Source organism: Acinonyx jubatus, chromosome D3, assembly GCF_027475565.1.
Source record: "Acinonyx jubatus isolate Ajub_Pintada_27869175 chromosome D3, VMU_Ajub_asm_v1.0, whole genome shotgun sequence".
Taxonomy (NCBI): Eukaryota; Metazoa; Chordata; class Mammalia; order Carnivora; family Felidae; genus Acinonyx; species Acinonyx jubatus.
The window spans coordinates 52,102,112-52,126,186 of NC_069392.1; the positions used below are offsets into that span (position 1 = coordinate 52,102,112).

The following is a 24,075-nucleotide window of genomic DNA, read 5'->3' on the forward strand; positions in this document are numbered from 1 at the left end:
CCTAACCTCAGCACTCGTACAACAAAAAGGAATAAAGGGCATCCAAATAGGCAAGGAAGAAGTAAAATTTTCACTATTTGCAGATGACATGATACTATACATAGAAAACCTGAAAGACTCCACCAAAAAACTACTAGAACTGATGAATGAATTCAGTACAGTTGCAGGATATAAATCCACTGCATTTCTATACACCAATAATGAAATAGCAGAAAGACAAATAAGAAAAAAAATCCATTTACAACTGTCGCAAAAATAATAAAATACCTAGGAATAAACTTACCCAGAGAGATAAAAGACCTGTATTCTAAAAACTGTAAAACACTGATGAAAGAAAGTGAAGACAACACAAACAAACGAAAAGACAACCCATGCTCATGGATTGAAAGAACAAATACTGTTAAAATGTCTATACTATCCAAATCAATCTACAAATTTAATGCAATCCCTTTCAAAATACCCACAGCATTTTTCATAGAACTAGAACAAATAATCCTAAAATTTATATGGAACAACAGAACCTGAATAGCCAAAGCAAGCTTGAATAAAGAGGAACAAAATTGGAGGTATCACAATTCCAGAGTTCAAGTTTTATTATAAAGCTGCAGTAATCAGGGTGGCTGCAGCCTGGGTGACTCAGTCGGTTAAGTGTCTGACTCTTGATCTCGGCTCAGGTCATGATCTCACGGTTCATGTGTTCAAGCCCCATGTTGCACTACGCACTGTCAGTGCACAGCCTGTTTGGGATTCACTCTCTCCCTCTCTCTGTCCCTCCCCAACTCACACTCACTCCCTCTCTAAATAAATAAATAAATAAATAAATAAATAAGTAAGTAAGTAAGTAAGTAAGACTTAAAAAAAAAAAAGCTGTAGTAATCAAAACAGTATGGCACTGGCACAAAAACAGACACATGGATCACTGGAACACAACAGAAAGCCCAGAAATAAACTCATAATTACATGGTCAACTAATCTTTGATAAACGAGGCACGAATATGCAATGGGAAAAAGTCTCTTCAACAAATGGTATTGGGAAAATTGAACAACTACATGCAAAAGAATGAAACTGGACCACTTTCTTATACCACACACAAAAATAAACTCAAAATGGATTAAGGACCTAAATGTAAGTCCTGAAACTAAAAATCCAGGAAGAGAGCATAGGCAGTAACTTCTCTGACACTGGCCACAGGAACATCTTTGTAGATGTCTCCCAAGGCAAGAGAAACAAAAGCAAAAATAAAATATTGAGACTACATCAAAATAAAAAGCTTCTGCACAGCAAAGGAAACCAACCACACTAAAAAACAATCTACTAAATGGAAGAAGATATTTGCAAATGACCTGATAAAGGATTAGTACCTAAAATATATAAAGAACATATATAACTCAACACCAAATACAATTAAGCATCAATCCAATTAAAAAATGAGCAGAAGACATGAACATTTCTCCAAAGAAGACATCCAGATGGCCAAAAGACACATGAAAAGATGCTCAACATCACTCATCACCAGGGAAATGCAAATCAAAATCGCAATGAGATATCTCCTCACACCTATCAGAATGGCCAAAATTTTGAATTTTTAACAAAAATATCTACATTTTTTAAATAAATAATTTTTTAAAAAATCATTTGGTTCAGGCATTGGAAGTGCTACAAACTCAAGTATTTCCAAGACACAATCCCTAACTAAAAAAGGAAACTGGTATAAAACAGGTAATGGACACCTGGTGGCTTAGTCAGTTAAGTATCTAGCTCTTGATTTCAGCTCACATCATGATCTCAGTCATGAGATTGGGCCCCGCATCAGACTCCACACTGAATGTGGAGCCTGCTTGACATTCTCTCTCCCTCTTCCTCTCCCCCTCCCCCACTGCATGTGTGCCCTCTCTCTAAAAAACCAACAAACAAAAAAACATAGATAACCAACGGGGAATACTTGATATTTACTATGATTTGGGGAGAGAAAGGGAATGGATGGCATCATAAAAGAATATTTAAGAAAATCTTTTAAGGATAAACAGGATCTCATCAATTAAAAGGTGAAGCATGGTATTCTAAGAGGAGGGCATTGTAAAAGTAATATTGCATTTCCTTTAAGAAAATTTATTTACATTTTAATATTTCTGAGATCAGGGAGCTTCTTAAAATGCACATGTATAATGAATGTAGTGTTTCTCATTTATCCCAAAATATATATTAAATTGATGATAAATCTTATCAATTATGATAACTTAGAATGAAGATTATAAAGTAAATTTTTTGCAAAACAATAAGTGTAGACTTAGAAAAAGATGATAGTCTATTGCAGACAGGAGGACAAAATTGGATTGCCAGACATATCTGGCTATCTGAGTCACTAGGTATTATGCCTTCTCTTTTGCATCATTCCATGTGCCTCTCACCGAAAGCTATGTACCTTGTGAAAACAAGAAAAATCTTCTCAGAGAACGAATATTCAAACTTCTTGAAAGTTTTTTACTACTCTAGTTTCTATGACACCTCACTCTCCTAGTTCTTCTACCTTCTGAACCTCACCTTTTCAGAATCCTTCAATGTGTCCTCCTTCACACAGGGCATATCTCCTGCCAGACTCTCCAAATATATACATATATATATATATATATGTGTATATATATATATATATATATATATATATTTTTTTTTTTTTTTAAATATAGTTTCGAACAGACTGTAAAAGGTAAGAGGTGGGATCCAAAATTGGCTCCACCACTTATTAGCTGCGGCCCTAGAGCAAGTTAAACTCTAAGTTTCATTCTTCTCATCTATAAGTGAGGATAATGATAGTACCCACCATTTCACAGATTTGTTGTAAAGATTCAAAGAGCATGTAAATTACTTTGGCATAGTGGCAAATGCTGGGCACACACAAAAAAGTTAATGCTTATTAGTGCTGTTAAAACACTAAAAAACACACTGCTATTACTAATCCTTGAACAACATTATAAGAGACAAGACTGCCTCTTTATCTGTCTTCCAACCCATTCATTCTACATAGAACAGTCAGATCAACCTTCCTGAAAAATCACTTTTATTATGTCAAGGTTCTCTGTGAATATTCAGGAACTCTCCATTGCTAATACATAAATCTTAACTACAGCTTAAGAATAACAATAATAAGTGAGAGTGAAGGCTCCCCACACCAATGTCTCTCAAAACACCTTTTCATGTACACCTTCTAACCTAGCCAAGGCTCCATTTCCTTTTACCAGTGATGTTCAACCAAAACATTATTCCTGCCAATCACAATTCCTGAAATATATTCATGGCTGTCAAATCCCCACTACCTTTCTTCTAGATTCATTCCTTAAAAATACTACGAAACCTCCTCTGACCACTTTCTGCACCGGTTCATAGTCTCCTTACAGGTGGTGAGTTCTAACTACTATAGAGTTCCAAGAGAACTCATTATGTGTGAAGAAAACAGTTCTCGTTTTCTTCCCTGGACTACTATTTAATTCTCTGTGTTCTGCCTATTTAACAAGAAAAATTCAAAATGGCTAACCCCTGGCTTAACAATAGTTTAGGTTAGAGCTATCCTCACAATAAAATCATCCAATGTAACATATAACCCCAATTTTACATGTAACAAATTCTTAACTACAAATCCAAACAAAAGAGGAAAATAAGGGATGTAAGAAAACACTGACTTTTAAAAAAATCACCTCATCTTATCTGAGTAGACTGACTTGATTTGGGAGCTTGTTTAAGTTTAAAGCCTGAAAAACAAACAACCATTTACATCTAATAATGATGTAAGTGTTAAATTTACCTCTAAATGGACAGAACATAAACATTCTAGTCACCTACTTGCAGATATCCCTGTATGTCTGGATTGCTGTATCCATGTAATGCGCAGGGTATGGCCTAGGCGCTCCTGGCTGAAGGAAAGCTGACACTGCTGCCATTTCCTAAAGAAAAAGATATTTATACTATTTCAAAAAGAGGAATATTCTTATAGTTTAGCATTTGGAAAGCTAAAAATTGGACTGAAGTTTGCTGGGGCTTTTTATGTATGATATAGAAATTTCATGGATTAATGCAGGCTTGAAAAATATATGCTTTTCGTTTTTCAATTCTACAGTCAAATACCAAAGTCTGTCATTCAGAATTTAAATGAGATTTTCAAGAAGACCTGAGAAGCATTTTGAATTATGGTGTATATATACAACTACCAAGTACACCTAGCTTAAGATTCTGCTACCACTTCCTCTCTGTTCTTCCCTATTCCTCAATGAGGAAACAGACCAATGATAAGACCATATAGAGCAAGACAAAATAAAGCACATCTCTTTCTAATTACTGGCATCAGAACAGGCAAAGAGAGCTCTCAACAACTTGAACTATATATATTTTCAGCTATTTACACACTCTAATGTATATCCTATACCATATAAAAGGCACAAAGACCTTATTTCTTAGACTTAAATTACTGTCAGTTTTCTAGATCTTTGTATTTCATTTTTAAAAGCCAATCTATTGTCAATGTGTATGCTTTCAGTTAATAATGCAAAAAATATACAATAGTCCTAATGAATTTAGAAATGATGATCCAAATATGGGTTTTGGCTTTCTTAGTAAAATATCCCATGTCCTTTTATAGACCAAGTTTTAATAAAAACTAGAAATAAATGAAACCTTCATAAATTGGGAAGGAAAACTGTTAATACCAACACTTTTAGGATGAACATATGTATTTATCTGCAACTTTTAAAATAGAAAAAAATACAAATAATTACCTAAAAACCAGAGAATAACTAAAACCTTAAACGTGACAGACTATAGGCTTCATGACAATATAAAATGTATCTGTTACAGAATGTCTTTCCATCCTCAGTACCCAGCAGTGTTTGCTCCAAAATTTACTGAAAAAACTGAATGAAAATACATTATATCCAGGGGCACCTGGGTGGCTCAGTCAATTAGGTTAAGTGTCTGACTCTTGATTTTAGCTCAGGTCATGATCTCGGTTTATGAGTTTGAGCCCCACGTAGGGCTTTGCACTGACAGTGCAGAGCCTGCTTGGGATTCTCCCTCTTCTTTCTCTGCCCCTCCCCTGTTCTCTCTCTCTGTCTCTGTCTCTCTCTCTCTCTCTCTCTCTAAATATAAATAAACTTAAAGAAAAAGCATTATACCCATGTGACAAAGTATACTACAGCTCTGAAACATGGTTTCTTAACTACTTTATATTTTAACTAATGTAATGAATACACATATGCTTCTATATTATACAAAAAAGCAAATATGCATTGAACATACGGTATACTATATTGTACAAAATACCCATTTACTACATACAAACAATATATATTACATATATTAAAGGGTACTAAGAAAAAATCCTGTGAGAAAAATATGCCTCCAAATTCTAAGTTATTTTCTAATTCTGCAAGTATTAAATCAATATACATTCAAACAAAACCGACATAATTTTTACAGATCTGGTGAGAACATTCAGAATGATCACCCCCAGCTATTATATCAAACCATTAAATCATTTCTTATAGTCATCAATAACAGATCAATACTTTTTACAAAAATTTTCATCAAGAACCACAGTGATCTACTTACCCTTCAGTTAGTTAAGGTAGTTATATAACTGAACTACAAAAAAACAGTATTAAGAATTCCTATTACTGGTTTTGCTATGATACTTAATTTTAAAGATAGCATAACTAAATACCTTCTACAATTTTCAGCTAAAAAGGCAAGCAATATAGTCTGTTCTACTACAACATATTTTGACCTTATCAATTAGCTAAATATGTGAATGGTAAATAGGAAAGTGGTATCAACACAAATAAAATTTGTATTCATTTATAAACAATTTTTCTTGGGCAAGGGGATCAAAAATAGCAAATATAAAATTATAACCTTCAGCAGGAAAGGAGCAAGCCCTAAGCTCAGCTGTTGCACAAGCAGGAGCTCCCTTTATCTGTATTTTACAGAAAACGAATGCCTGAGTTTTGGTGCTCACTGACTCTCTCTCTAGAGAAGTACATGCCCAGTGTAAATGCACAGTTCTTGGCTCAAGACAGCTTCACTTCGCTCCACGCTCCCCATCATGGCACCATAACGGATTAGGAGCTCTTCTTCTCCGCCTCTACTCCCAGCCAGTACTGATATACTGGTTCTGTGTGTGTGTGTGTTTTAATGCCTTTAAGTAACTTCTAGGCATGATGGAGCAGATTACACTAGATTACATATATCATCTCTCAAGGTACAAATTTTGTGTTCTTGTATGTACTTTGTTTTAAAAGATACATACATAGGTTTTAAGAAGACTTCCCGACCCTATTTTTCTCCATGGCCTATTATTTTTAGGACAGTTTTATAGACTACAAGGATTTTCAGGTATACATATATTATGTTATAGCAGATATACCTTTATTTTCCATTGCTAAACTGTTTTTTCTCATACAGTTGCTATTAATACCACCACCTAAATGGCTTAAATACAGTATTTATCAGATTATAGATAAAAATGAAAAAGCTTACACACCATAAAACCACTGACATTTTTTTGCCATACCTTTATAAAGACCTACCTAAATACAAGCAATGAATTAGCAAGTACATAATGTAAAATTTTATCAATTCATAAATATGTTATATTTATGAAATAACATTAAGTATTTATTATTTTATATCCATATAGTCATCATTTTAGATGACTATAATAAAAGATTACAGAATGTCTGGCCAAGGACAATTCATGTAAGTTTTCAAACACTTCAATTTATAAAGATAGCATATTTTAAGTTCCTGAACAAGGTTTTTAAAACTTAGATGTTTTTCATTAAAAATATTACAGGAAGGGGCACCTGGGTGGATCAGTCAATTAAGCATCTGACTCATGATTTTGGCTCAGGTCATGATCTCATAGTTCGTGGAATTGAGCCTGCACTGTCAGCACAGAGCCTGGTTGGAATTCTCTCTCTCTTTCTCTCTCTCTCTCTCTCTCTCTCCCTCCCTCCCTCTCTCTCTCTCAAAATAAATAAATATTTTTTTCGCTCTCTCAGAAATAAAGAAACTTTAAAATTTTTTTTTTCTTTTTTTTTAAAAGGGGCGCCTGGGTGGCTCTGTCGGTTAAGCATCCAACTTTGGCTCAGGTCATGATCTCGTAGTTTGCTAATTCGAGCCCTGTGTCAGGCTCTGTGCTGACAGCTCAGAGCCTGGAGCCTGCTTTGGATTCTGTGTCTCCCTCTCTCTGCTCCTCTCCCGCTCATGCTCGCACTCTCTCTCTCTCTCTCTCTCTCAGAAATAAAGAAACTTAAAAAAAAAATTTTTTTTTAACATTACAGGGGCACCTGGGTAGCTCAGTCGGTTTTGCATCCAACTTCACTCAGGTCATGATCTCAGAGTTCATGAATTTGAGCCCCACATCAGGCTCTCTGCTGTCAATGCAGAGCCCGCTGCAGATCCTCTGTCCCTCTCTCTCTCTGCACCTCCCTGCTCATGCTCTCTCTCTCAAAAGTAAACATTTAAAATTACAGAAGTGAAAAGGAAAAGTAATATAATTTTGCAATTTTAGCTTTACATTTTTAAGTTGCCTATTTTAGTTTTATACACACATAATATTAAAATAAATGCAAAATAAGTGGCAATTACTAACAAGCGCCTACATGATAATTCCCAATGAAATATTTATTCTCATACTTTTTTGTTCTTCGCACTTTGTTTACAAGCTTACATACTCTTAAAGTGATTATGTAGAATGCAACAGTGCTGATTTTACTCTTTTCTACACACAGAAAGCAAATTACGCATATACATATGACAACTTTAAAAGAACATGAAAATGTTATAAGGCAACAAGTATATTAAATTCTCTCTGGGGATGCCTGGGTGGCTCAGTCAGTTAAGCGTCCGACTCTGGGTTTCGGCTCAGGTCATGGTCTCGCAATTTGTGGGTTTGAGCCCCGCATCTGGTTCTGCACTGACAGCCTGCTTGGGATTCTCTCTCTCTCTGCCCCTCCCCTGCTCATGCTCACTCTCTCTCCCTTTCAAAATAAATTTCTGACACACCAAGGTTTACATATCAATTAGAAAAACTAACATAGCTGATGCTTACTGACAGCTTATAACATACAAGGCAGTGTGCTAGGCACATCACATGCCCTTATACCTCTTCATCCAACCCTATGCCGTAAGGGTTCACACTGTACAGGCGAAAAAACTGAGGCTTAGAGATGTTCAATACATGCCTAAGATGACAGTTTGTCTCACACCAAAGTACATGTTCTTAACCAATATATAGTCTTACATCAGAAAAAAACATTTAAGCAATTTTAAAATATTTTTCAGTAGCTCTAAAAGCATCTGCTAAAAAAAGATTACTCAATATAATAACAGAAACTCAAATTAAATTTTGAAAGCATACACAAAAATTAGAAGGTACTAGACAAAGCTAAGACATCAACCATTATATCTGACCACGTTTAAACCAGTTTGAGGAAAATCCATCAATTCAGCATAAACTAATTCAAAACCCATAAAGCATTATGTCCTCTTTGAGTACAACTTTATCTCTAGGTATTTTGTTTTCCATTTCATAAAGAGATTTCTAAATCATTTATGACAATAGAAATAAGAAATTATAATATTACAGAATACCAACCAATGCACCAGCTGCATAAAGCATTGCTTGATCATTAAGAAAATCTTTCTTTGCAGTATGATAGCAACTATAAGCCAAATCATAATGCTGCACCAAAAAGCATAAGTCAGCCATTTTTCGGATTTGAAGCTCTGGTGCTTCCGGCGGATACCTATAAATATAAAATGAATTAAGAAAGGAATTTATAATTTATAACCCCTGAACCATCAAATATTACAAAATGTCTAACAAGCTAGACAACTGAGTCTAAAATATTAGGAAAACTAATCTGATTCAACAAGAATTCTGTCTCCAGTGGGAGACTGTCATTTCTCAAAGACATTTGGAAACATTGTATTTATATAATTTATAGCCCTATACTGAGAACTTCTCAACAAGAGGCAAGAAATTTTTCCATGGTCAAATTATTAGGCAAATGGTCAATTCTAGGTAACTCACTATACATACAACCACAAAAAACACAAAAACCCAAAATGAACTTTATTTTCCCTTGAAACAAAATTTTCTAAATATATGCCATGGCTCAGAACCACTAGACCACAATATTTTATTTAGATGAGTTATTAATGAATATTTGTTCTAATTCCATCTTTTTACAAATAGGGAAAGAAACCCAAAGTAAGGGACTTTCTCCATTGTTATTTATTTTTAGATACCCAATTCCCTAATGGTTTAAAAACATTTTTTAATATAATTAACTTATAGTCACTGTTCTTATCTACTGAAGTTTTAACAAATATGAAACTAAAAACCTAAAGAGATAATTTTTTGCAGGACATCACACAGTCACACACCAGAGTTAAACAGAAGAAAAACAAAAACAATAATATTTTACTCACAGCAATCCAGATGTATTTTTCAGCTCATTAATGCTTTTTTCTGGAACTTTACTGCCACTAAACCATTTTTTAGTTGCAGAAAATAGAGATCGACTTAAACCTTTTCTTGATATTAGCTACCAAAAAAAGAGTATACGTTACAAATATGAGATTTAGTATTTTACTTTTACATACAATATATTCTAAATAACTAAAAAGCTTTAATAGTGAGCAAATATTCATTTTAACAACACTGATTTAAAGAAAATTGTCCAATATGCTGGCAAAATCCCTAATGTAAATAAGTATCTTCTAGGATTTAAGAGAATTTCATCACTGACAGTGATACCAATAAACACTAGCATTAGTCTATCTTAAAAAAAAAAAAAAAAACAACCTCAAGTACTTTAAATAACTTATACTACTATATTCCCAAATTTACTCTTTACTGAAAATTTAAAAATACTAATCCGAACAATTAAATCTTACCTGATCATTTAATTGCCGAATTGTTTTCTCTATATGTGGCAAAAGGCCCCGAAAAGTGAACTCTTGTATAAACTGTCGAATTCTATCATGATCAGTAAGGGTTAAACATGCACCATGAATAATTCCAGTATTTGCTTTCTTTGTTTCATGTAATGATGAAGCAGATTTTACATGATCTGGGCCATCAATGCTGTTAGAAGCGTCACTGGATGAGTCCAACTGAAGTGGGTGAGCTCTAAAGTTATTTGGTAAGCCATCTACTGAAAAACAGATCTTTCTTTTACTTTCAGAATGCAACAGAAAATTGTGATATTACTACCATACTGCTAAAGAAAAAAAAAAAAAGAATGTTGGAACCCTTCATCTTTCTGTGTATCTCAGAAGTCTAAGATACAATAACATTAACATTTTCCCTCCTAAAACTACAGAACTTGGGTTAATATTTGTTACACGTAATAGCAATTTAAAGATTTTAAATAGGGGAGCCTGGGTGGCCCAGTCAGTTAAGCATCCAATTCTTGATTTCGACTCAGGGAGTGATCTCAGGGTTTGGACAGCACAGAGCCTGCTTGGGATTCTCTCCCACCTCTCTCTCTGCGCCTCCCTCTCCCCACCCCTGGCTGGCATGTGAATGCATATGCTCTTTCTCTCAAACTTAAAAAAAATTAGATTCATATAAATAAATGAAGAAAATTACAGTGTTAAAATAATATAACAAATAAATTTAAATAACACAACTAAGCAATAACAAAAATTTTAACAAAACAATTTTAGAGGGGCGCCTGGGTAGCTCAGTCTGTTGAACATCTGACTTCGGCTCAGGTCATGATCTCAAGGTTTGTAAGTTTGAGTCCCATGTCAAGCTCTGTGCAGACAGCTCAGAGCCTAGAACCTACTTTGGATTCTGTGTCTCCCTCTCTCTCCACCCTCCTCTGCTCGTGCACTCTCTCTCTCAAAATTAAACATTAAAAAAATTTAAAAAACATTTGTAGAACTATCACTATCAAAAACTGTAATTTAGGGGCGCCTGGGTGGCTCAGTCGGTTAAGCGTCCGACTTCAGCTCAGGTCATGATCTCGCGGTCCGTGAGTTCGAGCCCCGCATCAAGCTCTGTGCTGACCGCTCAGAGCCTGGAGCCTGTTTCGGATTCTGTGTCTCCCTCTCACTCTGACCCTCCTCCATTCATGCTCTGTCTCTCTCTGTATCAAAAATAAATAAACGTTAAAAAAAAAAAATTAAAAAAACAACAACTGTAATTTAAAATACAGAAATAAAGCTCTCAAAATCATGTCAACTTTGGGAATAATTAATGCTGCACACAGTACCTTCCCCCTTGCCTCCTAAAAAATTTTTAAAAGAAATAGTATATATTACTCTCGGTAAACAAATTTTTAAATGTCAAAAAACGTCAAACTCAAATGACTCAAAAAACTCTTCAAAGGAGAAGCCCATTTTATTTTTATTATGAAAATTTCCCCCATCTTTTATCTATGAAGATTAGCATGCTTTGACAACAGTGCAGATTTTCAACTAAAAGAGAAACTTAGAGAAAGTATATCAAGACCTTTGACTTCGTTATCTAATCCATCCAATGAAAGCAAGTTACTATCAGAATTCTTATTTGAAGTTATAGTACAAGGGCCATCTTCATATGATTCCTATCAAAATAAAATAAAAAAGCATTAGCAGTTAGTTAATTAATCATGTTTAAGATATCACCAAATCCATCAACAACTGTGGTTTTTCTGCTGACTATATGCCTCATTTATTTGTTTTAGCAAGACACTTTCTTTTTAGTCCTCCAAATTCTTAATTTCTTTCATATATTTTATCATTCTAATCCACACCTACTATATTCCTAAACGCCCTTTCACGTTCAATCTACTATCCTAATTCTTCTGAATTCAAATGATCTCTACCTCAATTTACCTGTTTATATGTAATAAGTACATGAATACCTGCAGAGTTGTCTGAAGTAAGAAATAAATGCCAAGAGAGAAGGACTACTAGAGTCAGGCAGGGGAAAATAAGAGGATGGTATGAAATCTCCTGGGTTATGGACATGTGTTAACAGGTTGGAGTAAATTCTGAATATATCACAGTGCATTAGAAATATATCCAATGCAATGTTTATTTGTACAAAGGCACTGGTTTCTCAGTCACAAAACAAACTTAAAATAAAAATACCCAGACTAATCTGAGGTATTATTCTGAGTGTCATGCTTTGAGGGAAATTACAAACTAGTACTTAATAAGATAAAAGCGATCAGGACAAGAAACTGCCACTCAAGAAAGAGTTGAAGAAAGTGGTTATATTTAGCCTGGTAAATACAGAAGGGGACACAAAAACTATCCTTCTACATTTTGAAAGGTGACTTAATGAAAAATTGGTCCCAAAGGACCAAGGAGTATAAGCTAAGGGAGATAATTTTTGGTTGATCCTCCAGCTGTTCAGACATGAAGAGAGTACTAGATGAGGTTATTCATAGGTAAAGGAAATTAAAATAGATTAGGGGTTAGGTTTGATAAGCTTTAAAACTATCCTCCAGGAGTGCCTGGATGACTCAATCTGTTAAGCGTCCGGCTATTGATTTTGGTTCAGGTCAAAATCTCACAGTCGTGGGACTGAGCCCTGCATCAGGCTCCATGTAGAACCTGCTTGAGAGTGTCTCTCTCTCTCTCTCTCTTGCTCTCTGCCCCTCTCCCCTGCTTGCTCTCTCAAAATAAAAAATAAAAACAACAAAAAATAAAAAAGCTATCCTCCAATCCTGGCATCTAGCTATAGAATTTCTGATACCTCTGTCTTCTTTAAAAGTTCTCAAACTGGTCAATTTGACTTATGTTTCCCTTCCTTAGAATGACTGGACTCTAAATTCCATTTTTGGGGGGTGCCTGGGTGGCTCACTTAAACATCTGACTCTTAATTTCAACTCAGGTCATGATGTCACAGTTTGTAAGATTCAGCCCTACATCGGGCTCTGCACTGACAGTATGGAGCCTGCTTGGGATTCTCTCTCTCCCTCTCTCTCTCACTGCCCGTTCCCTGCTTGCTCACACACCCTTTCTCAAATAAACACTAAAAATAATAATAAATTCCATTTTTCAATATTGTCCCTATTCTGAGCGTGGCCCTGAAAGACCATTTTTTTAAATAAAACTCCTTCATATGCAACTGGTTTTTCTTTTTTCTCACTTTTTCCCAGCATTTTCTTAAAGTGAGTAAATATCAGTATAACACTATATGTGGATCAAAAATTCCATATATTAGATAGAAAAATAAGGCAAACAGATTATTAAACAATATTTATATTAAGACATCAAAAATCACAAACTTTATAATTGTTATTTTAAAAAGAATATCATAGAGTACCCAATGTAATTCAAATGTACAGAACACAACTATATTTTCATTTACTTACAAAATCCCCCTTCTACACACACACACAGAAAAGTAACTCCTGATTATCTGAACTAAACATGGGAACTTCATATTTGACTACTACCAAGTGGTATACAATTCTATCTTAGAAGTTCAACAGACCATGAAACCTTATACCTACCCACTTCAACTAATAGGCAATTAACATTAGACTAGGACTCTAGATTAAGAAAGGAGAAAATTAGGAAGAAATAACACTTCCTGAAAATTCAGAAGGAAAGGAAATCAAAGGAAAGTTAGGGAAAAAAGCCCACCCACCTAAAAAGTATGAGCTCCAAAAGGTGGCCATAAGAACAGCATGTTGAAAATGAAGGAAGGCAACCCCAGAGCATGTGGATAATAAAGAATTGACTGTAAGCATTCATAAGGAATTATATGTACAAGTAAAAACTTCTATTCTCTACATGTCTAGCCAATCTCATTCAATTCTTATGTAATTCACTTTTCATTTTTTTAAGAAAAGATCAATTAATACGGATATTATATACCTGAATGGAATACATATAAGGGATTATGTGTTAGTTAAAAACAGTTTTAAACCACTGAATTAAGAGCTCACATGCTGATAGATCAGAACTAGCTAGATTCCACAAAATAAATAAACAATTCTACTAGCTAAACGAAGACTTAAAAAATTCTACAGTGATGCCATTATGTCATAAAACTGAAATACAGTTTTGTGGTTTGCTTCATGGTTGTTTTTTACATATACCTGGTTTTGAATACTATTTTTCTGAAGATACTGACTCCAAGGATCTGGTATCTGTTCATCTGATGCTCGATTAGATGTTCGAGAATTAATTTTAAGTAAATAGCAACCCTGAGTTCCATATTTCTGTTTCATTTCTTCATAAATTGATTCAGCTCTAAAATAAAAAATGGAAAAAAGTTTGTAGTAAATGGAGAGCATACCTTAGGCAATAACAGATATTAAAATAATGCAAAAATAATCCCCAAAAAAGGCAGAACAGAAAAGCAGATATAAAATAGTAAAAAAATTAAAACAAAGATCATGACCCTAACTGAAATTTAGCTAGCTTGGATATCACCTTAAAGCAGAGTTAACAAAATGTGCTTCAACGGTCAAAGAGACCATTCTGGTGGTCAAACTAGTTGAACTACAGTAAACAAAACCAGCAGACCACCTCCAAGCCTTCCATTTACTAATGTGCACTGTAAATTTCCAAAGAATGGCTTCAAACTTCTAGATCAAGAACTCTTTCAACTGTAAGTACCAGGCTTTAGGGAAGAAGCTTTTGGAAATTCCATCTGAGAAAACAAACATTTATCAAAAAACGTAAGCGCCGAAACAGAAAAGTATAGCACCCCAAAACTTACAAAACATCTTTCACTGCTACAGTTTATCCTTCCCTTAGCTGTCTTCAAAGGGACACAGTTCAAAGACAGAAAAGGAAAGAAAACTCAAGAAGAGCAGCTGACTTATTTATTACATAAAATCCACCCTTTTTTCTTGCAAAATTTATAATAGCTGAATCCATGAGTTACATCTTAGATGCAATAAAAAGTAGTTTTATTGCCATAGTTTAAGTTAACTAAGCTATGCTAGCTGGTAGTGATAACACAGCCTAGGAAGCAAACAGCATATTCTGATGAAAACTGAAATTTTAGTACATAGGGCTAATCTAATTTAAATGGTATCTTTTTAAGTCAATCAGCCATCTGGGGGGGGTGGGGGGGGAAGAGAAAATTTTGTATTATATTTAAATGCAAAAGATAATACTATACAAGTAACATGCCTGCCAGACTACCGAATCATATTTACACACTATAAAATTAAGGCTGGATTAATAAAAGTTATAAATGTATACAAGCAGATATAAGTATATGTATGTGTATATACACTCAAGTACAATAAAATAAACTGCTCACTTTACCAGTGATACTGCTAAAGATATGAACCACTGATCTAATACCTGAATTACCACTTAAATATCCTAGTTACAACCCTTCAATATGAAAGATACATATATTCTATAGATAGAAACTAATTTTAATAGCCAGTTCAAATTATTTCTATTTACATAGTATACTTCATCCACAGGCTACAGCCTGTTTATGATTTCAGAAAAAATCCTAAATATTAATTATTCCTCAGAAAAGTTCTTTGGTTATAAAGGAAAATTTATGGGGTGCCTAGCTAGTTCAGTCAGTGGAGTATACGACTCTTGACATTGGGGTTGTAAGTTCAAGCCCCACATTGGGTGTAGAGACTACTTAAAAATAAAATCTTTCAAATAAATTAATTAAAATAATAAATACGTAAAAGGAAAATTTATTTAAAAGGTAATGATATGTGCTCAAAACAATGGCAAGAAATGATTATTTGATTGTATATCCTAAATGGCACTGATTTATCAGACTGACAATTTTAAACAAAAAATTAATTTGATCCACATCCCAAATCAAAAGTCAAAATAAACTCCAAAATCATAAAAATAAAATTGCTTTTTATGTTATCTTATTTTTTAAGAACTTACTATATTTTTAAAGATAAGTTAATCATTTGTTCCAAAGATAAAAGGACTACGGCAAATCACTAATAATGAATATTAAAGGACATGTAAGAAATGTCTGGGGACACCTGGGTGGCTCAGTCACTAAGCATCTGACTTCAGCTCAAGTCATGATCTCATAGTTTCTGAGTTCAAGTCCCGCTTTGGGTGAGCTCGAGCACCACTTCAGGTGAGCATAAGGGGAGCACAAAACCCTGCTTCAAGGTGAGTTCAAGCCCCAGGTGAGGCCCACTTCTCTCTCTCTCTGCCCTTCGCTCACGCTGTGCCCATTCTCAGAAGGAAAGACAGACAGGAAGGAAGGAAGGAAGGAAGGAAGGAAGGAAGGAAGGAAGGAAGGAAGGAAGGAAGACAGATGGACAGAAAGAGAGAAAGAGAGAGAGAGAGAGAGAGAGAAAGAAAGAAAGAAAGAAAGAAAGAAAGAAAGGAAGGAAGGAAGGAAGGAAGGAAAGGAGAAGAGAAGAGAAGAGAAGAGAAGAGAAGAGAAGAGAAGAGAAGAGAAGAGAAGAGAAAATAAAGAAATGTCTGCATGTTTTTGAGACTATGAAAACATCAAGGCTAAAAATACAAAGTGACAATAGGGTAAAGAGTGGAAACAGAAATGTCCTTAAAAAAAGTCAAGAAGTGAAAAGTTAAAAGGAAAACTGAGAAAAGAAAAAAAAATGAGAAAGTAAGAAATAACAGCTAAGACCTACAAGTGTAAAATGGCAGGCACTTTGGTACAAAGATTGTAGTAACAGATATATATTGAAAGCAAAGTTTGGATAAGCATATGAAATCTAACATAAAATAACTTAGCTGTTGAACATAACAAAGATATAGTTAAATGTTTTATTAGTATTTTTACTTTCTTAGATAAAAAAATACATCTAAAATTTAAATAAAATGTGCAAACTAATATCTAATCATATAACAGGGAAACATTTTTAGTTAAAAAAATAAAGCTTACCTCTGTTCATCTCCTGCACTTACATCATGTAAAAGTACATAATATTTAAGTGTATTTGGTATAAACCACTTGGGGTAGGAATAGTCACTGTTGTGCTGAATTCGATGCTGTTCTTGTGATAACTTTGAAAACTGTTCCACAGGTTCAGCTTCACTAGATGATGCTACCAACATACCTTGTAAACCATATTAAGGTAATTATCACTTATCACTAAATGATACATATTATCCTATTAAAATAAACTTTGAGGAAATTTTCTAAGCTAAAAAATCTGATTTCATAGATTTTCACTGCAAACAAAATAATTTCTCCAGCGTTTCCAAATAACTCAAGGTTTTAAATCTCAAATACTTTTTTGACGATGGTTTTTAGGTCATTTACATATATAAGGAAATCCATGAACATAAAAATGGACAATATCAAAGTTACACATCAACACAATGAACAATTCTGCTGAATCTTGCTCCTCTCCATTCCATCTCACAGCGGTTTCATACTCTATCCTACCTCTTAACTTTCTCTGCAACCTCATTAAGAAAACTAAAAAGTCATAAGCATCAAAAGAGGTTAACAGCTATAAAACAGGTTACTAAAATAATGGAAAACTGCTTTTATATATGAGATCTTGCATAAGAAACTAATCTTGAGGCAATCAGCAAAAGCAGTTAACAATGACAGTTCACATTTACTCTTTGGTTCAGAAACTTACTAAACATGAAATATTTGAGCTGGAGAAAAAAGAAAAACAGTAAGTAAGCCATCAGTATTCTTACTCTGTAATAAAAATTAATTTATTAAAACCAGTCTTGTCTAGGATGTCATTTAACAAAAACAACAGTTACAAAAACTTGAAGCATCATCAATGAAAAATAATTTTTCTATTCTCCCATGTCCTCTCAAAAAATTTGCCTTCATAGGGGACACCTGGGTAGCTCAGTTGGTTAAGGGTCCGACTTCAGCTCAGGTCATGACCTCGCAGTCTGTGAGTTTGAGCCCCGCGTTGGGCTCTGTGCTGACAGCCCAGAGCCTGGAGCCTGCTTCAGATTCTGTGTCTCCCTCTCTCTCTCTGCCCTTCCCCTGCTTGCACTCTCTTTCTCAGAAATATACATTAAAAAAAAAAAAATTACAAATTTGCCTTCATAGAACTATTTCTGAGATTACTAATTTCCAAAACATTTGATTTTAAGAAAACACAAAGGTCAGGGGGCACCCAGGTGGTGCCCAGGTGGCTCAGTCAGTTAAGTGTCCGACTTCGACTCAGGTCATGACCTCATGATTTGTGAGTTCAAGCCCCATATCAGGCTCTGTGCTGACAGCTCAGAGCCTGGAGCCTGCTTCGGATTCTGTGTCTCCCCCTCTCTGCCCCTCCCACGTTCATGCTCTGTCTCTCAATAATAAATAAATGTTAAAAAATTTAAAAAAAAAAAAAAAAAAAGGAAAGAAAAGAAAACACAAAGGTCAGGCACCTGGGTGGCTCAGTCGGCTAAGTATCTAACTCTTGATTTCAGTTTGGGTCAAGATCTCACCGTCGTGAGATCAAGCCCTGCTTCGGGCTCTGCACTAAGGGAGGAACCTGCTTAAGATTCTCTCCCTCCTTCTCCCTCTGCCCCTTCCCTACTTGTGTACTCGTGCGCTCTCTGTCAAAAAATAAAAATAAATTAAAGAAAAAAGAAAACACAAAGGTCAAAGGATACATGCTAAATAGTGGTTCAGAAATTCATGATCTGATGCTGGCATCGACTGAAGAAAGGTCTCTCTGTAAGACTCAAACCATGGAGTGGTAGCTAAAATAAACAAGATATACAACAGTTAAAATTCCTTAACAGAATCAATTTACAACAAAAAAAATGTCAAGTCCATACCCCTAAAAGGTGTGAAAGATTCCCAACAGTAAATAAGCATTTTTCACTTGTACTTAAAGATATAAACAAGCATTTTCTACCTCTGCTTTAAAATTAGGGTCTGTGCCATACACACAAATATATTCACATATAGGAATATACATTTGCAAAAATAAAACTGACTTATTCCTAAACCTACACAATGATCCACAACCTACTTACCTATTAATCCTTTAAATATTGCCTACATGAGTAAAAAGATTCTGAAACTAAAGTTTTGTGCCCCTCTCCTCTTCATAAACACCATTTCAAAACAATGGTTTCTTAACCAACAGTGATTTTGACCTCCAGGAAATATTTGGCAATGTCTGGAGATACTTTGGGTTGTCACACTAGGGATGGGGTTGTGTGCTACTGACTTCTAGGCAAATACGTCCAGAACAGTGCAAAACATCCTACAATGAACAGAAGACAGCTCCCCACAAAAAAGAATTATGTGGCTCAGAATGTCAATAGTGGTAAGGTTGACAACATCTACTTTATAATTTGATTACTTGAGTATGACAATAACAAAACTTCTTTAAATGAAATTTCAAAGTATATTTACCTTGTAATCAAATATAAGGAGGTGTGTTTTCACATTTTTATAAATGTATATAATGTAATTCTTAAAATGTCAAACCTCTCTTGCTCCATGCTAAGCATTTTACAACTACTCTTTATTTGTTTTTAAACTAACTTACAATTAAGTCATTAGGTCATTTCACAAGGTTTAAACAGATTATATAAATCACAGTTTTACTAAAGGACATTCTATTCCTAGCTATTTATGCCGACTACCAAACCTTTCACCTCAATCACTGAAAAACCTAATATACTTTGTTCACATTATAATACTACATTAACCAACTGGAAGGTAAAGGGGAAAAAAAACCATTCAATCTTGGCCAAATAGTAGTATCTAACCTGGTGCCATATATAAACATATAAAATTTTAATTCCAACAAATACCTTATGAGAATAACCCATATATTGTTTAGGAGGGCTATCAATGTAACAATTTCATGTTCATTGCTATATGAGAGAAAAGGCTTTCTTAGAAATACCATAATCTATATGAAAAGTGACAAAAATTGGAGAATAAATGACAATACTAGCCAATGTTATAACCCATTTTCTTTCTAACCAACCAATAACCTATATCTTCCCCCAAAATCAGTCAAAATTAGTCTAGCTATAAAATTAATATGTATTTTCACTCAGCACCAAGGACAAGAAAATAAAATAAAAGATAATGAAAATTTGGTTAAATAGGAAGGAATCTTCAGACATGGGGAAATGATGTTCTGTATCTACCAAACTACTTTAATAGACTGTTAAAAAACAAACAGACATAAAACAGCCTCCCCCCCCCCCCCCATTTTACAGATAGTCAGACATCAGACTTGAGCATCTTTCTCTGGAGAAATGAAATGGCCCCAAATAAAAGAACCATAAGTATTGGGCAACTCTAAAGCCTATTCACAGCCTCACCACCCAGTACAGAAGTCCACTAGATAACAAGAGTTTATTATGCCCAGCAGGGCGTTTAATTCTCAGTTTGAAATAGAAAATAATGCCACAGGCTCAGCAGATATGTGAGAAAAGTTTCCAATGTGAAAAAGTGACCAAAACAAACTGAAAAAAATAATACAAATGAGAGGAAAACACAGGATAAAAGAAAACTTAAATACTAAAAGAAGCCAACAACAATTTATTAATTTCCTGAATTAAAATACCACAACATGACACAAGAACTGCCCAGTACAAATAGGAAAACAAAGAGAGCAAGGCAAAGTTTCAAAAAAAAAAAACAAACCACATACACACACAATAAACGTTAAAATTTCAACAGAAGGTTAGGAAAATACAGTCAGAGATAAAGATATCACCCAGAAAGTAAAACAAAAAGACACAGAGCTGTAAATGAACAATATTTATAAAAAAAGGAAAGAACACTAAAGGAGCAACTGAGAAGTTCTACATCCAATTAACAAGTAGTTCCAGAAAGAACAGGGAAAAACAATGACGAAGAAATTAACCAAGAAACAGTATAAAAAAATTTGTCAAGTTTAAGAGTATGTATGCCCAGGGCACCTGGGTGGCTCAGTCGGTTGGGCGGTCAACTTCGGCTCAGGTCATGATCTCACTGCTGGTTCGAGCCCCGCCCGCATAGGGCTGCGCTGACAGCTCGGAACCTGGACCCTGCTTCGGATTCTGTGTCTCCCTCTCTCTCTCCACCCCTGCTCATGCTCTGTTTCTCTCTCTCTCTCTCTCAAAAATAATAAATCATTAAAAAAATTTTTTTTAACAAAAGAGTATGTATGCCCAAATTATCAAAAGGGGCTGCTGATACGAGTGAAAAAAAAAAAGTTAAATTAGGCCCAAAATGAAACTTCAAAACAGAGATAAAGAGGCTCTAAAAGCTTCTGAAGGCTGGAGGGAATGAGGGGATAGGTATCCTAATGTCATCCAGCTTCTTTACAGCAATACCAGAAACTGAAAGTGAAATAAATCTGAAGGAAATTATTTCCAACAATATATATAGCCAAACTATCAAATATAAAAGCTAAAAGCATTTTCAGACATTAATTGGCTCAAAAACTTTACCTTCCAAGTGACCTTTCTCAGGAAGCTACTGGAGATGTCCTTCACCAAATTAAGAAAATATACCAAAAAAGATAAAACTGAGAGTCTACAGAGAAGAGAAAGGAAGGAAATCCCCAGGCTGACAGTTGTGGAACAGACCTTGAAAAGTAACTAGTCCAACGTGCAGCAGAACAGTGTTTCACAACTTTTATTTTGTAATCTCCCCTATGAGCCTTTTAGACATTTCTAATTAGTCTTCACAGATATATACATGTACCGTGCACCTATTTATGTACCATGGTCCTTTGGAGAGTCACAAACCATTGTAATATCTAGGATTTTTGCACCACTGAGAACCAAATTTTCTCCCCCACTGACAGATGATATCATTCCTCACTAAGAATGCAGAGAGAAAACTTCAGGAAGGAGATCCTGATAAACAGATTATCTGATAAATTAATGTCAATCATGAAATCTTATCAAGAGGCTACTGGAAGTTTAAAAGACTAGGAAGAGATACAAAGAACTCTAAGCAAGTTTGCTTTTCAAAAAGGCAATTGGGGGAGAGCCTCCTAGGTGGCTCAGTTATGCATCCAACCTCGGCTCAGGTCATGATCTTGCAGTCTGTGAGTTCGAGCCCCGCGTTGGGCTCTTTGCTGACAGCTCAGAGCCTGGAGCCTGCTTCGGATTCTGTGTCTCCCTCTCTCTCTGCTCCTCCCCGCTCATGCTCTGTCTCTCTCTCTCAAAAATAAAATAAACATTAAAAACAATCTTTTTAATAAAAAATTAAAAAATAAGCTCTTACAAAAAATTAAATATTTACTCATATATTAGAAAAATGTCTTCAACTTAACACCAAGCAGGATAAAAAGTAAAATAAACTTAATTCTTTTCATTTTAGTATCACTTATGTCACAAAAGAATATATTGCTTTTTATCTACTGCTAGTTCTTTCATTCAAGATTTATCATGCGTAAGTTTTAGGCATTACTTTAAGTACTGGAAAGAAAATAAAGAGCCAAAGTTCCTGTCCTCATGGAGCCTCCTATTAACTTTACAATTAGAACTATAAAAACATTTTCATTATAAAAAAATAAAATGAAATGATGTAATTCATAGTTGGCTGCCTACTTGACTATAATCTCTGTAAAAGCAAGGATTGGTTTTTTTACAATACTGTATTCCCAGGCTCTAGCACCCAGTAGGCATTTAAATATTGAATGATTTCCAAGATACAGAATTACTTTTTCTAACAAAAGAAAATTTCATTTAAATTGTAGTAATAAAACTTACTACATACCACTGATGTTGAGGTCATAATCTCCTGCTGTAATCACATTAGCTACTAATCCTTCCGCAGGCTGACTGCCAGAAACAACATCATTCAAAAGCTTCCGAATGGCTCCGGGTTGAGGTGGTTGGGTGATAATGTTGCTTACTGCTATCTTCAGATTTTTGATTATGTGAAGTTGATTATTAGGATCTCTCATATGAACTTTAAAAAAAAAAAAAGGAAAAAAACTTGAAATTAATCCTACACAATAACAATCCAACAATAAACAATTGGGTTAATAGTTTACAAAAAGAATGCACAAATCAAAAACCAGGAATTCCAAGTGGAAGTCTTCCAGAAGTACAACACAACTGACTTACTTATATACCTTCTCCCTCAATGCTACTACTCACAACTTTGCTATTTGTAGGTCCTTTCCTTCCCCCTATTTTCTGGAGTTGCCAGGAACCAATCCCCATCTATATCAAATCCCTAATTCTCACTCACCCTAAGGGCAATCCCCAGGCAGTGTGACCTGTGAGATCTGTAGTATCAATGCTGAAAATAGTAAAGGGGAAGAAAGGGGAATTAAGTGCTGCATGTGGGTTTCCTCTGCTTCTCCTAGTATACTGCCTGCATTCTCAGCCCTATTCTACCATCACAAAACTCAGTGCCCACCCCAGAGCAAGATGTTGATAGTAATAAGGCTATGTTCTGGAACATAAGGTATATGAAAACTCTGTATTCTCTGCTCAACTTCACTATGAACCTAAAAAAGAAAGTCTGCTCTAAAAAAGAAAGTCTACTTTAAAAAAAAAACAAAAAGAAAATGCCCAGATCCCTTCCCCCACCCCAAAACCCTGACTCCACCCTGCTATAGGCCTTGCCAAGGCGACAGGATTTATAACCAGTGTTTCAGAACTTTAGGTCAGGGGATAGGTTTGCAGGGGACTGTAACAAGACGGTGTCCACAGTGCACAGCAGGAAATGTGAACGTATTCTTTTCACATAAATATAATCAAAGAAGATCATTAGTTTCCATAACAGTATTAAAAGCAGTCCATTATATTAAGGACTCAACTTTTATTTTTTTTTTATTTTTTTTTAACGTTTATTTATTTTTGAGACAGAGAGAGACAGAGTATGAACGGGGGAGGGCCAGAGAGAGAGGGAGACACAGAATCTGAAACAGGCTCCAGGCTCTGAGCCATCAGCACAGATGCCTGACGCGGGGCTTGAACTCATGAACTGCGAGATCATGACCTGAGCTGAAGTCGGACGCTTAACCGACTGGGCCACCCAGGCGCCCCTGGACTCAACTTTTAAAGTCAGACTTTACTTTAAATCCTAGCCCACCACATGTTATCCTAAAAACTTTTCAACTTTTCTATGCTTCAATTTCCTCATCTATAACATGTAATTAATGCCTTCTTCAAAGGGTTACTTTAAGAATTTAGATGAG

General features: G+C 35.0%; 1 protein-coding gene across 4 annotated transcripts in view; it reads right to left on the reverse strand.

The window, feature by feature from the left end:
• TRAPPC8 (trafficking protein particle complex subunit 8) overlaps nucleotides 1-24,075 on the reverse strand; it is an 81,943-nt gene that overhangs the window by 50,799 nt on the left and 7,069 nt on the right. For 2 of the 4 annotated variants that reach the window (XM_027068705.2, XM_027068708.2), the window contains exons 2-10: nucleotides 22,641-22,835; nucleotides 18,566-18,655; nucleotides 16,872-17,046; nucleotides 14,104-14,257; nucleotides 11,517-11,610; nucleotides 9,953-10,209; nucleotides 9,485-9,600; nucleotides 8,646-8,796; nucleotides 3,836-3,936 (exon numbers count right to left, since the gene is read on the reverse strand). In XM_027068705.2, the coding sequence (XP_026924506.1) occupies nucleotides 3,836-3,936; nucleotides 8,646-8,796; nucleotides 9,485-9,600; nucleotides 9,953-10,209; nucleotides 11,517-11,610; nucleotides 14,104-14,257; nucleotides 16,872-17,046; nucleotides 18,566-18,655; nucleotides 22,641-22,835 (1,333 nt within the window). Of the gene's footprint in view, nucleotides 1-3,835; nucleotides 3,937-8,645; nucleotides 8,797-9,484; nucleotides 9,601-9,952; nucleotides 10,213-11,516; nucleotides 11,611-14,103; nucleotides 14,258-16,871; nucleotides 17,047-18,565; nucleotides 18,656-22,640; nucleotides 22,836-24,075 lie in introns of all 4 variants that reach the window. The other 2 variants (XM_027068707.2, XM_027068704.2) reach the window with 1 other exon arrangement.